Genomic DNA, 15,258 nt, shown 5'->3' with positions numbered 1-15,258 from the left:
TCCACCTCTGGACTTCCGGATGGAAAGAAATCAGGGGTGTGCTGGCAGTTTAATGAGGGGTCCTGCAAGTTCGGAGGGTCCTGTCGTTTTCGACACGAGTGTTCCGGGTGTGGGGGTGGTCACTCGCTCTCCCGTTGTTTTAAGAAGGGCAAGGGTGCCAGCGAGCCTGGGTCCAAGAGGGACAACCCCGGTGAGAGTGGAAAAGATGCGGCCTTTCCTAAATAGGTATCCGGACAGGGGGGCCGCGCGGGTGTTGGGGGAGGGGTTTCCAGTGGGTTTCCGGATTCCGTGTTCTTTGGAGGTGGTTCCGCCGATGGTGAGGAACTTGCGGTTGGCCTTGAGGAATCCCTGGGTGGTTACCGAAAAATTGGCGAAGGAGGTGGCGTTGGGGAGGATGTGTGGCCCCTTTGCGGAACAACCGTTGCCGGATTTGGTGGTGTCTCCGTTGGGTGTGGTGCCTAAGAAGGAACCCAACAAATTCCGGCTTATTCATCACCTTTCCTTTCCGAAAGGGGGTTCGGTGAACGATGCTATTGATCCCGAAGCCTGCACGGTGTCGTACACATCGTTTGACGCCGCGGTGGGTTGGGTTCGGCGGTACGGGAAGGGGGCCCTTATGGCTAAGTCTGACATCGAGGCAGCGTTTCGGCTGTTGCCGGTGCACCCGGAGAGCTTCCGGCTGTTGGGGTGTTGCTGGCAGGACCAGTTTTACGTGGACCGGTGGTTGCCTATGGGCTGTTCCGTGTCCTGTGCTTTGTTTGAGCTTTTTAGCTCATTTCTGGAATGGGTGGTGCGGGACGTGTCGGGATGGGCGTCCGTGATTCATTACCTAGACGATTTCCTCGTGGTTGGGCCCCCTTCTTCCAATGTGTGTGCGATCCTGTTGGCCACGTTGCAGCACATTGCGGAGCAATTCAGGGTGCCATTGGCGGCTGACAAGACGGAGGGGCCTGCTACGGTTATGTGTTTCTTGGGCATTGAGATAGATGCCGACAAGATGGAATGTCGGCTGCCTGTGGACAAGGTGGAGGGGCTTAAAAGGGAGTTGAGGGAGTTGGTGGGCCTGCGGAAAGTGCAGCTGCGGAAGCTGCAGTCGGTATTGGGTAAGTTGAATTTTGCTTGCCGAATCATACTGATGGGCAGGGTTTTTTGCCGGCGGCTGTCGGCGGCTACGGCAGGGACTCAGGTTCCGACCCATTTCATTCGGTTGAATGGGGAGCATAGGGCGGACGTACGGATTTGGCAGACGTTTTTGGAGGGATTCAACGGACGGTCAGTTTGGATGAAAGGGCCGGTGAGTATCTTCGACCTGGAATTGCTGACAGACGCGGCGGGGTCCACTGGATATGGGGCCTTCTTTCAGGGCCAGTGGAGTGCGGAAGCTTGGCCCCGGACGTGGGTTGAGGCGGGGTACACAAGAAACCTGGTGCTGCTGGAATTGTTTCCAGTGGTGTTTGCGATGGAGATCTGGGGTGAGGCATTCCGGGATCTGAAGGTCAGGTTGCACTGTGACAACATGGGCGTGGTGCAGGTGATTAATCGGAATTCGGCATCCTCGCAGCCGGTGATCAGGCTGTTGCGCCATCTTGTGCTACGATGCTTACAGATGAACATTTTCTTGTGTGCCGTCCATATTCCGGGGGTGGACAATAATGTGGCCGATGCATTGTCTCGATTTCAGTGGCCGAGGTTTCGGGCCTGCCCGAGGTGGCTCTGGGAGGTTGCGTTGGAGTCGCCGCGGGATGGATCCGGAGGTCGGTGAGCGGTGCAACATGGGCGGCATACAGTAAGGTGTGGAAGGAATGGTTGGACTTTACACTGCTGGCGGACGCCGAGCTGGGAAAGGGTGGGGAACGGGGCCTGTTGGTGGTGTATTTCCTTTCCAGGGTGATGGAGCGCTTGGGGTCGGTGGCTTCTATTGAGCGGAAGTTAGCGGCGTTGGCTTTTTGGTTTAAATTGCGCGGGGAGGAGGATTTCACAAAAGGTTTTTGGGTGAAGCAGGCTCGCAAGGGGTATCGCAAGGGCAATCCTTACAACGATATGAGAAGACCGGTGACATTCTATGTTTTACAGGTCATTTGTGAGCGATTGGGGGAACAATGTGCTTCGCGTTATGAGGCCCTGTTGTTCCGCGCTGCATTTTCGTTGGCGTTTTTTGGGGCCTTTCGGGTGGGGGAACTGGTGAGTCCGGCGAGGACGGTTGGGGGCAGTTTGCTGGGGCAGGATGTGGCGCTGCGGGCGGATAGGGTGCGTTTGACCCTACATAGATCGAAAACAGATCAAAGGGGCAGAGGGGTGGATATCTGGCTATTCACGCTGCCGGGTTCGGGGTTGTGCCCGGTGCGAGCGGTTTCGGAATTTATGGGATGTAGGCCTCAGGGGGAGGGTCCTTTGTTGATGCACGGGGACGGGACCTTTTTATCTAGATTTCAGTTTGTGGCCGTGCTCCGAAAATGTCTCCGGGCCGGGGGGTTTGATGAGTCGTAGTTTGCCTCCCACTTTTGGTGGCACTGCGGGAAAGGGGGTTGTCTCCGGGCTGATAAACGGCCGGAGGCCTGGTATGGTAAAAATTTGGCCCCGCAGTGTATTGGTAAAACGAAAAAGTTAAAAGGAGAACTGAGGTACCGTCAAAGACCAAATGGCTGGGAGTAATTGCTATTGCAATATAGTATTGTTCTATTAGAGTAATAAAGTTATTTATTCTATTTATTTTATTTTGGTTGAAGATTGGGTAAAATAAAGGCTGCTGTGGCCATTTTATACTCCAAACTCTAGTGTGGTCTATTTATTGGGGGGTAAGGGAAAAGGGAAAGGTAAAAGGGAATGGGTAAAAAAATGGATGGTTTATGTGAAGGGGTGTATTACTAGATGCATAGGTCATGGAATTCTTACAAAGTTCTTAGAAAGCAATTAGTTCCTGATTAGTGGATCTGGGCCCTATGGTAGTAAAGGTGGAGGATCTTCCTTTCAGGATCTAAAGGATGGCAGGTGACTCAAGCCAAAGTGAAGATCCATTTATGGCAGATTTAGAGCCATGCCAACACTGGTGATTATGCCAGAGCTGGCATCAGCATAACCAAAATGTAGCTACTGCTTTCCCTTATAAAAGTCACACTATAACTGGCTAAATGCAGAATTTCATGTCAGCGAGGGAGACACTTCACTGGCTCTGATAGGGAGGCAGCAATGCCATAGATGAAGGTGAAAATGAGTCCCCGAGGTTATGGCGTTTTTTATTTTGTTGCCAGAAACAGAATCTCCACTATGACATAGGCTTTACACTTTACAAATCTGTCTTTCTCTACCTTCCAGATTTTATGTGCTTTGATAATGGCAGAACAATCACCCCCTTTCTCTATGAGAAAACTGTCTATATATCATGTTAAAATACAATTCTGTCTAAATCAGAGCTTGGTCCTGCCAACAAGGACCCTGATGGGCCATTTTTCCCAGTGCTATGTTCAGATTCTTCAGCCAAGCTACTATTGGCACTGCCTTGTGTTGGCCATATACCTCTAAGGAATCCACTAGAACAGTGGTGGTCAACTTATGAGTTATAGGGGGCCTCAACTGTGGCCCTGACATCACCAAAGGGTTACTGTGGAAATATCACAGGAGATGGTCAGAATCTGTGGACATGCTACAGGTGTGGTTTAGGACTGGAGACATTACACTGGTGCTCAGTCATGTTGGTACAGGAAGGAGTCACCCCCAAACAGATTTTCCTACAAGACAAGAAATTGTCCAAAATGTCTTGGTATGCTGACGCCTTAAAGCGAAGCTCCACCCTAAAGTGGAGCTTCCGCTCATTGGAATCCTCCCCCCCTCCGGCGCCACAATTGGCACCTTTCAGGGGGGAGGGGGGTTCAGGTACCTGTACAGTACAGGTATCTGCACCCACTTCCGGCGTAGATTCTGCAGAAGGTACGCCCCTTTCTGCAGAATCGACGCCCCTTTCCGAAAGTCCCCCGCTGCCTGCTGGGAAACACACGGATCCCAGAGACAGCGGGGACCATCCTTATTGCGCAGCGCGACTCGCGCATGCGCAGTAGGGAACTGGGAAATGAAGCCGAAAGGCTCCACTTCCTGATTCCCATACCCAAGATGGCGGCGGCAGCACCCGAGAGACGATCGAGAGATCGGCTTCGGGTGCCGACATCGCGGGCGCGCTGGGCGGGTAAGTGTCACTATTTTAAAAGTCAGCATCGGCAGTATTTGTAGCTGCTGGCTTTTAAAAAAAAAAAAACGGCGGAACTCCCGGCGGACTCTCGCTTTAAGTGTTCCCTTCACTGGAAGTAAGGGGACAAGCCCAACCCCTGAAAAACAACCCCGCACCATAATCCACCATAATCCATGATCTGGACCAATGCACAAAGCAAGGTCCATAAAAACATGGATGAGCGAGTTTTGGCAATGAAGGAACTTAACTGGTCTAAACCCCAATGAATTATACCGGAGATTGCTTGCCAGACCTTCTCGTCCAACAGCAGTGCCTGACCTCACCAATGCACTTCTGGAAGAATGGTCAAACATTCCCATAGACACACTCCTAAACCTTGTGGACAGCCTTCCCAGAAGAGTTGAAGCTGTTATAGCTGCAAAGGGTGGGCCAGTATTGAACCCTATGGACTAAGACTGGGATGCCATTAAAATTCATGTGCGTTTAAAGGCAGGTGTCCCAATACTTTTGGTAATATACTGTATATATATATATATATATATATATATATATATATATATATATGCACATATATAATCTACACATGTTAGTAGAATTGCTATGTCAGCACCATACTTTCAGTGCCATGTACAGGCCCCATACACACTGGGGTGGACGGTGCACAGAGCAGAACTTTCATTTAGTGCAGTATGTGCCCAGGGACAAAATCCCAAAATTCACACTGCTTGTGTTCTAAGCACTTGTCCCTGAGCACATACTGCCCTAATATTCATACCACTAGGGGCACCGTCCAGCCGCCATCAGCCTCTCATAGAGTTGGACATTCTGCTGGTAGCTGAGCTGAATGGTGCACTTGTGCCCTGGGCGGGACACAGCATGGGCAAAATATTACCCCCTCAAAAAAACTTCTAAGTAATATTTAAGGTAAAGGTGGAGCTGTGTGAGTCATGCCTTTAATACTCCAGCAATGACATCTCTGTAATTCTATTTATTGTTAGTAAATAGTTCCCTTTTTTTCCTTGTAAATGTCATTGCGTAAGGTTTCCATATACTGAAGGGATTCAAATTAATAAACTCCTGTTGATCCTGCCAGTTTCTGATTTCCCAGAGGCCATCTTTAACAGTGTGGCCCCAGCACCCAATATACAGCATGGTTGTCACCCTCCAGACAGCGCTGCTTTTCCAATTTACTGCAGTCAGTGCCCCCTGCTGGTTGATAAACAGCGTTTCTGACCTTGTAGCAGGTGGTGGTGGGGCGCCTTTAAAAATGTAACTGCCATTTCTGCTGGACAGCTTGGACAGTTACAAGGAGAGAAAAAATAACAGATCTCCTGGCAGAATCAACCAATCATACAACTGTTACCGGGCAGACTCAGAAAAACCAACACTGCTTTGTGAATGTTATTGACAGACAGACATCATAGATGTCATTTTGTATTATAACAGTTAATTGGTAAAATAAACTCTAATATTTTCATTTTTACTGATGAATGTTTACTGATTATTACAGGCTAATAGATCTGATCACTGCAGTCCATCTTATAAACAATCTATCAATATATTGTTACCTTGTTATTTTGTCCATAAAGTTTTCAATAAAAAAAAGTCAGTGGAGGATGCTCTGGCAGTTATCACTATAAAATGTCTTATAAATAGACCCCTTATCATCTAATGACATTAATATTGTAGTGGGTCACACATTGGCCATCATCCGCTTACTCCCACATTTCCCATGTTAGAAATGAATTTATATATATATATATATATATATATATATATATATATTTATATTTATATTTATTAAGGTGGGTCCAGATCAATGTTTACTGATTATCAAATGCTAATAGATCTGATCACTGCCACAGTCCATCTTATAAACAATCTATCAATATATTGTTAACTTGTTACTTTGTCAATAAAGTTTTCACTTATAAAAAAAAAAAAACGGTCAGTGGAGGCTGCTTTGGCAGTTAGCTCTATGATGTCATAGAGTGGGCGGAGCCAGTACCTATAAATACAGTTGACAGCAGAGAGCCAGTCAGTCTTTGGCTTAGCTTTGGTGAACACACACAGAGAGATTTCTCCTGCAGGGAGTGTAATCAGGACTGTGACATACTAACCCGAGATATTATTCTTATTCAGATTCTGGTAGAAGCTGTACGTTAGGTAGGTCTTGTTATATATATTTATATTTATTTATAAAAAAAATATATATATATATATATATATATATATATATAATTATTATTTTTTTTTTTTAAATCAGGCAGACCCTGGCACTACATAGCTGTTAGTTTATATAAAGGAGATTTTATAGATTGTAACGGATGTGATCAGCTTAATATTCTCCATACACAGCTAACCCATGGGATAACAAACACTTTTTTTTTCAAACAAAATGACAGTTATTTCAGCCTCAGAGGCTGAGATCAGTTGTTAGGGAGGGATCTATTTATAGAACATTGGTTGGAGAAATGCCACACATTGGTGGAAGCTGGACACATTTCCCCATATTATTAGATTAATTGCTATGATGCCATCTAGTATACAGTATATTTTAATATTGATGTATTTCAGAAAAAATATATACTGCATTTTAGCCACTAGATGGCGCTGACACTCATTACAGAAAATACAGGGGAAATTCCTCCAGCCTGCAGCAATGTGACATTCATCCAACAAATGTCTTATAAATAGACCCCTTACTGTCCGATGACAATGACATTAGTTGTAGTGCATTTTGTGCGATATTCATTTGTTTTTTCTCTTTATAGGTGCGGATTACTTTCATAAATTTCATAAAGTTTTCAGATACAGATTGACAAGATGCTGCTCATCCCCTACGCCATCAATGAGCTGCTTCAGGGCGCTCTGAGACTTGCAGTAAGTATTTTTTTCCACTCTTTTCATATGTAACTAGTGATGTATAAAATTGTATTATGGCTCCTTTACACATGCAGTAACCCCCGCCATCCCTCTGAGAAGCGATCTATAGAGGGTTGCTTTTCAGAGGGTGATTGACATGTGCATGCACCAACCCTTGCCGTCCATCTAAAAAGCGATCTATAGAGGGTTGCTTTTCAGAGGGTGATTGACATGTGCATGCACCAACCCTTGCCGTCCCTCTAAAAAGCGATCTATAGAGGGTTGCTTTTCAGAGGGTGGTTGACATGTGCATGCACCAACCCTTGCCGTCCCTCTAAAAAGCGATCTATAGAGGGTAGCTTTTCAGAGGGTGGTTGACATGCGCATGCACCAACCCTTGCCATCCCTCTAAAAACCGATCTATAGAGGGTTGCTTTTCAGAGGGTGGTTGACATGTGCATGCACCAACCCTTGCCGTCCTTCTAAAAAGCGATCTATAGAGGGTTGCTTTTCAGAGGGTGGCTGACATGCAACCAGAAGGTGTTACCCCACCTCCTCAGTGCCTGCTTTAACATTTAAAATCCCGCACCACTGCTCTGCAGTCACATGTGGCGATTTTATTGAGACCTCATTCACCAAATGTGATGGGGAGTATCATTTCTGCAACCTTGACCACCTTTGCGGTGTAAGGGGGGCGGTAAAACTGCAACTAAGTCGTCTATTTTTCCCACCCCCCGACTGCAAGTGTAAACGAGCTCTAAAGGTGGCCTTATATCTGTAGAATTACCTTTGGAGAAGTAGCAAACCCATTCAGCAGAGCATTTAATGGAACTTTTATGACTAATTTTCTATGACATTTCGTGTGATTTCCATGTCAATGTGTTGAATTTTAACCACTTGCTGACCGGCGATGTACCGGTAGATCAGAAAATTTCAAGTGGTTATACCGGGATGGTGCCTGCGGCTTCAGGCATCCTGGTATTGTTTTTTAGAGCCAACAGTCGGCTCTATTGTAAAAGTGATCCAAGCAGCCAACGAGCCTCTGGATTGCTTTTACAAGTAGTGGGAGGCGATGTTCGCCGCTTCCTGGTTACCCGGATGTAAACAGCGCCATTTTTAAAATGGGAAAGCATCTGATAACACCGATCTTGTTGTGATCGAATGCTTTTAATGGCAGAGGAGGGATCTGGGATCCTATAGACCCCAGATCTCTCCATATAGAGTACCTGTCACGTGACAATAGGTGTCACAAAGGATGTTTACATTCCTTGTGACAGCAATAAAAGTGATCAAAACATTTTTGAAGCAACAGTATAAAAATAAATATTTAAAACAGCGAACGCCCCATACTTGAGGTATCACCGCGAACGTCGGATCACGGGCAGTAATTCTAGCACCAGACCTCCTCTGTAAATCTAAAGTGGTAACCTATAAACCTATAACCTATAAAAGTTGAAGTGGTTAATTTCCATATGTCTGGTAGTGCGCATTAAAATTTAGCAACCATTCGGAAAGCGATTATAATTCGAACAAAATTCTACAGGTATAAGGCCAGCTTTAGGATTGTAGTAAAGCCTTTGCCCCTGGACTCTATGATAAGGCTGTGCTAGTTTTCCCTGTTGGTGAGACAGCCTTACTTTGTGTTGTGTCACCGGGGCAGGAAGTGAGGGCAAATCTCCCATATGGAGACACAGATAGAGATAATAACCCAGAAGAGGGTTTTACATACAGTACAGCAGATACTGGCAGAGCCCTGATGGGAGATGATTTGTGATTTGTGGTTTTAGGAGTTTATCTAAAGATATGTAAATAGATCCGTTTTTTATATTGGGGGGGAGTAAATGTTTAATGAATACCTATTGGGAAGCCCTCCGCTCACTTCCTCTCTTCCTAAGATGACGGGAAGTGAGAAGACATTAAAATATCAAAAAGATTTTTTGGAAAAGATTGAACTCTTTTCTCACTCTATCCAAAAAATAAATGGGTGGAGTTTCACTTTAATATCTGTACGTCAACTTACCTTCTTTTTTTTTCTTTATAGAGGCGCAAATTTGGTTCTGAGGATGAAAGGGAAAAATTAGTGGAACATAGGGGGGAAGAGGAAAGGCGAGAGGAGGACAGGATGAGTGAAGTTGTAAGGATAAGGGAGGAGGAGAGGATAAGAGAGGAGGAGAGGATAAGAGAGGAGGAGAGAATGAGGGAGGAGGCCTGGAAAAGAGAGGAGGAGAGGATAAGAGAGGAGGAGAGAAAAGAGGAGATCAGAATGAGGGAGGAGGCCAGGATAAATGAGGAGAACAGAAAAAAAGAGGAGGCCAGGATAAAGGAAGAGGCCATAGTGAGGGAGGCAAGGTCAAAGGAGCTGGCCAAGGAAAAGGAGGAGGCCAGGATAAGAGAGGAGGCCAAGATAAGAGAGGAGGCCAGGATAAGAGAGGAGGCCAGGATAAGAGAGGAGGCCAGAAGAGAGGAGGCCAGGAGAAGAGAGGAGGCCAGAAGAGAGGAGCCCAGGAGAAGAGAGGATGACATAGTCAATGAGGTCATGTCATGGCTGCAGGCCAGGGAAAAGGAGGAGGCCAGGATAAAAGAGGAGGACAGAATGAGGGAGGAGGCCAGCATAAACCCAGAGGACATGGTGCGGAAGGCAAGGTCAAGGGAGAAGGCCAGGATAAGAGAGGAGGCCAGGATAAGAGAGGAGAACAAGAAAAGGGAGGAAGCTTGGACACAAGAACAAGCCAGAGTAAGTGAGGAGATAAGAAAAAGGGAGGAGACCAGGAGAAAGGAGTACACAAAGATAATAGAGCGGGCCAGGATAAGGGAGGAGAGCTGGATTAGACTGAAGGCCAGGCTGAAGGAAGAGGCCAGGCTGAAGGAAGAGGCCAGGATGAAGGAAGAGGCCAGGATGAAGGAAGAGGCCAGGATGAGGGAAGAGGCCTGGAGAAGTGAGAAGGCCAGGATAAGAGAGGAGGCCAGGATAAGAGAGGAGAACAAGAAAAGGGGGGTACCTTGGACACAAGAAGAGTATGCAAATATAATGCAGGAGGCCAGGAAGAGGGAGGAGAGCTGGATTAGACTGAAGGCCAGGATAAAGGAAGAGGCCAGGATGTGGGAAGAGGATAGGATGAGGGAAGAGGCCAGGATGAAGGAGGAGAAGGCTAGGAGAGAAGAGGCCAGGAGGAGAGAAGAGGCCAGGATGAGGGAAGAGGCCAGGATGAGGGAAGAGGCCAGGAGGAGGGAAGAGGCCAGGAGGAGGGCAGAGGCCAGGAGGAGGGAAGAGGCCAGGAGGAGGGCAGAGGCCAGGAGGAGGGAAGAGGCCAGGAGGAGGGAGGAGAGACAAGACGACAGTAGAATGCCGCAGGTTAGGACAGCGGAACAAAGGTTGAGAGCAGTGATGCACAAAGATAGAGAGATGCTAGTGGTGGAGTTCATAAAAAGTGTCACACACTACAAGTTTTGAAAGCAGACAGGGAGAGGAATGCAGCAGAACTGAGGGAAATAATGAAGAAAGCAGAGGAGAGGAAACTGGGAAAACAGCAATGTCTGATATGGGGTGTGGAGTGGGAGGAACAGTGGTGTGTGATGGGGGGTGGTGGGTGGGGGGGGGGGGGGGGGGTGAGGATTGGGAGGAACAGTGGTGTCTGATGGGGGGTGGTGGGGTGAGGATTGGGAGGAACAGTGGTGTCTGATGGGGGGTGAGGAGTGGGAGGAACAGTGGTGTCTGATGGGGGGTGGTGGGTGGGGGGGTGAGGATTGGGAGGAACAGTGGTGTCTGATGGGGGGTGGTGGGTGGGGGGGGGGTGAGGAGTGGGGGGCAGCAGCTGCACTCTCACTTCTCATTCCCAGTCAGACACTACGGAACCATCGGGGGCTGTGGCATCTGAGGGCAGTGAGGAGCAGGGGGGGGCGGCAGTGTCTTATGGGAAGGCAAGAAATAGGGGGATGGGGACCAGGGGGCTACACCCTTTCATCAGACACAGCTGCTTCCGGGGGGCAGTTTAGCCATGTCTGATAGGTGGTGAGGAGGGTGAGATGCATGTACATCACAGTGCCAGCCTGCCCCAGTGTCACTGATCACCGCCCCAATGTAACAACAATAAAGTGTGCAGCCAACCCATGTCACCTGTCCCAGTGTCACCTGTGCTCACGCCATACACCATACCAACGTCCTGATCACCACCATACCAGCATCATGATCACCACCATACCCTATACCCGAGGCCCGATCATGGCATACACCATACCAGCACCATGATCACTGCCATTTGTGGAGGCCAGGATAAAGGAGGAGGAGAGGATAAGAGAGGAGAACAGAATGAGGGAGGAGGCCTGGATAAGAGAGGAGGAGAGAAAAGAGATTAGAATGAGGGAGGAGGCCAGGATAAAGGGAAAGAACAGAAAAAAAGAGGAGGCCAGGATAAAAGAAGAGGCCATAGTGAGGGAGACAAGGTCAAGGGAGCTGGCCAGGGAAATGGAGAAGGCCAGGATAAGAGAGATGACATAGTAAGGGAGGTAATGTCATGGCTGCTGGCCAGGAAAAGGTGGGGGAAGGGGGGGGCAAAGACAGAGAGATGCTAGCGGTGGAGTTCCGAAGAACTGTCACATACTACAAGTGGTGAAAGCAGACAGGCAGAGGAATGCAGCGGAAAAAAGAGCATATATGCCGAAGCATGGGGGCAGCAGGGGTGGAGGAGCGATTTGCTCTTAATTTTTGGGGCGGATGCCCCCATACTTCCTCATATATTTTTTAGGCCAATCAGCTGCAGTACTGATTTATTCATCTTGACAGCAACAGCGTTTGCTCCCACGAAACCTAAATCGGCGACTCCAGCGCTGTCGGAGGTGACTTCACCACCACAGTTAAAAAAAAGAGCATATATGCCGAAGCATGGGGGCAGCAGGGGTGGAGGAGCGATTTGCTCCTAATTTTTGGGGCGGATGCCCCCATGCTTCCTCATATATTTTTTAGGCCAATCAGCTGCAGCACTGATTTATTCATCTTGACAGCAACAGCGTTTGCTCCCACGAAACGTAAATCGGCGTCTCCAGCGCTGTCGGATGTGATTTCACCACCACAGTTAAAAAAAAGAGCATATATGCCGAAGCATGGGGGCAGCAGGGGTGGAGGAGCGATTTGCTCCTAATTTTTGGGGCGGATGCCCCCATGCTTCGGCATATATTTTTTAGGCCATTCAGCTGCAGCACTGATTTACTTATCTTGACAGAAATGGGGTAATTTGGGGGGGGGGGGGTTGTGCTATCTGGACATTTTAGGGCCTCTGAAACTGTGATAGGTAGTGAGGAGTAAAATCACAATTTTACACCTTTAGAAAGCCTGAAGGCGGTGATTGGATTTTGGCGTCCTGTATCCCCGTACTCAGGAGAAGCAGCAGAATATATTGCGGGGTGCAATTCCACATATAACCATGCCCTGTGTGAGCAATATATCATTTATTGACAACTTTGTGTAACTTTTATTTTTTATTTTTCAATCACTTGTGACAAAAAATAAAATATTCAATGAGCTCAACAAGCCTCTCAGCAATTTCCTTGGGTTGTCTACTTTACAAAATGGGGTCATTTGGGGGGTGGGGGTTGTACTGTCCTGCAGTTTAAGCACCTCTAAAAATGGGATAGGCAGTCATAAACTAAAAGCTGCGTAAATTCCAGAAAATGACCATACTTTGTAGGCGTTATAACTTTTGCGCAAACCAATAAACCAATAATATATGATTATTGCCATTTTTTTTTACCAAAGACATGTGGCTGAATACATTTTGGCCTAAATGTATGACTAAAATTGAGTTTATTGGATTTTTCTTATAACAAAAAGTAGAACATTATCATTTTTTTTCACATTTTTGCGTTTATATCGCAAATAATAGAAATATTAGAAGCAATCAAATACCATCAAAAGAAAGCTCTATATGTGGGGAAAAAAAAGAACACACATTTCGTTTGGGTACAACATTGCATGACCACGCAATTACCAGGTATAGCAGCGCATTGTAAAATGTGCTCTGGTCATTGAGCAGCCTAATCTTCCAAGGCTGAAGTGGATAAAGGAATTGTCTGGCTGTTTTCCCCACATAGAAGGCCCCACATTTCCAGAGCAGAAGGTAAATTACCTTCTATGTCTCTTAATCTGCAACAAGGGTAGGTATGAAGACTTCTCCATTGGGAAGTGTAAACCTAGTGCCCACATTGGTCCATGGACAAAAGCAACATCTACCACATTTGTAAATACCTCATCGAGATTGTAGACTTGGGAGAGTAACGGCTAGACAAATTTATCATACAGTTATCTTGTCCATTTAAATATAATTTCTGGGCGTTGGCCAATATATTTTCTGAGGATAGGATCCTCCTGTAGCAAAGGCCAATGATTGGTAAGTATATTACTTAAATCAAGATGTTGGTCAGAATATCTTGTAAACTATTTTACTGTGGGGTTAGATCTAACTGTCCTAGTTTATCCCCTCGAAAGAAGTCGAGTTTGAAGGAGTATTATACTACAAATGGGGTCAGTGGCGCTACCCTTAATATGGGCATATATATTACTTTGAACCCTGTGTTTCCACTAGAGCTACGTTAAGCTAGTGTAGCCTATTGTGGAGATATTTGGAGGGTATCAGACGTGCAGTAATATAAAGAAAAACACAGTGTATGCAAAAATGCGTGTGCTGTACTATATGTTAGTGCATATGATGACCAAATGTCCCCAATACTATGTAATAATAAATTCCAATATAAGATGATCAAATAATCATGGGGTCAGTCAGTCATCAAATGAAAAGAGACTCAAATCCCTAATCGGAACATACTATACATAACATGTAAATGATATACAATACAATATAACCAAACTGTGCAGTGACTAGCGTGCAAACACACGTAAAAAATAAAAAATAATAATAAAAATAATAAAAAATAATAATAATATTGTCCATACCTGAATAGTGCTCAAAAAAACAAAAATTGTGAAAAGTCTATATACATAAAAAATTGTCCATTATTCATAAATAAAATGTGCAAAAATCCAAAAGAGATTATAAAGGTGACTTTCGTGCTCGTAGTATCTCCAAGTGACTTGCGTGCTCCCCCTCAAGGGTCCCTACTCATCGGACCCTCACACCCCTACAGGGGTAATGTGCGTATAGTTCCGCTCCCTTAAGGCTGTACCGGCCCAGCTCACTCGGCTTCAGGCTCCACTTTGCGTAACTCCAGGGATCAGGGTATGCCCCTCTTTTTATTTATAATGCCAGATATCTCCAATTCTCCACCCCGTCAATTCTCCGCACAGCACATGCATTCTTGCATACAGTGTTTTTCTTTATATCACTGGACCTCTGATACCCTCCAAATTACTCCGCAATAGGCTACACTAGTTCAATGTAGCTCTAGTGGAAACACTCAGGGTACAAAGTAATATATATGCCCATATTAAAGGTAGCGCCACTGACCCCATTTGTAGTATAATCCTTTTATTTAAGGCTCTGGTAGGGGAGCTTTATTTTAGGGGAGGCTGCAACCGAGATTGCTGACCTAAGCGCGGCTTTGGGTAATAATTAAAAAGCAAGTTTGAAGGAGGTTGGCCTGTATCTTGGCCTGTATCTGGGCCTGTATCTTGAAATCCTCAGGATGTGTACAGTTACGATGTAACCTTAAATGCTGATCATATGGAATACTGCGAATAAGTGTCGAAGGATGGGCACTAGCAGCTGTAACAATGTATTCCCAGCTGTCTGCTTGTGAAACAGCGTCAAGGCTAGGCGATCGTCTTGGTCTTTATAGATCGTAAATTCCAGAAAGGTGATCTGATGACAATCGCTGTCAACTGTGAATCTAAGGTTGAACTGATTTTGATTCAAAATGCCAACAAAGGTAGATAATAAGTCCTGAGTACCTGTCCAAATAATAAAGATGTAATTTATATAGCGCATCTAGCACAGTTCATGATTAGTAAAAGACAGTAATAGTTAATCAGAGAAAAAAAATCACGTTCCCACCCCCCCAGGTACAGGTTGGCATAGGCCAGTGCTCAACAAGGGCCCATGGCCACCCCCCCTGTACCTGGAGGTAGTGGGACTCTTTGAACCCAAACCAGTTGTAGGTCAAATTGAAACAAAGAATATAGTTAGTTAGTGTTAGGTACCACAGATACCAGGGTGCCTTGACGAGGCTCTGTGGCTTATGCAAGCATTTGCAAATGTGTGCAGACT

General features: G+C 46.2%; 1 protein-coding gene across 1 annotated transcript; it reads left to right on the top strand.

Annotated features, from left to right (window-relative positions):
* Window positions 1-6,922: 6,922 nt before the first annotated feature.
* LOC143942217 (uncharacterized) lies at window positions 6,923-14,733 on the top strand. The gene is made up of 3 exons (XM_077463467.1): window positions 6,923-7,063; window positions 9,087-10,193; window positions 14,677-14,733. The coding sequence occupies exons 1-3, from the start codon at window positions 7,007-7,009 to the stop codon at window positions 14,731-14,733; spliced, it is 1,221 nt and encodes a 406-aa protein (XP_077319593.1). The 5' UTR covers window positions 6,923-7,006.
* Window positions 14,734-15,258: the final 525 nt, after the last annotated feature.

Source organism: Lithobates pipiens, unplaced genomic scaffold (assembly GCF_037356315.1).
Source record: "Lithobates pipiens isolate NorthernLeopardFrog02 unplaced genomic scaffold, aLitPip1_a1.2 Scaffold_30, whole genome shotgun sequence".
NCBI classification, from domain to species: Eukaryota; Metazoa; Chordata; class Amphibia; order Anura; family Ranidae; genus Lithobates; species Lithobates pipiens.
Note: the sequence above shows the minus strand (reverse complement) of the source record. Positions and strands in the feature narration are given on the sequence as shown.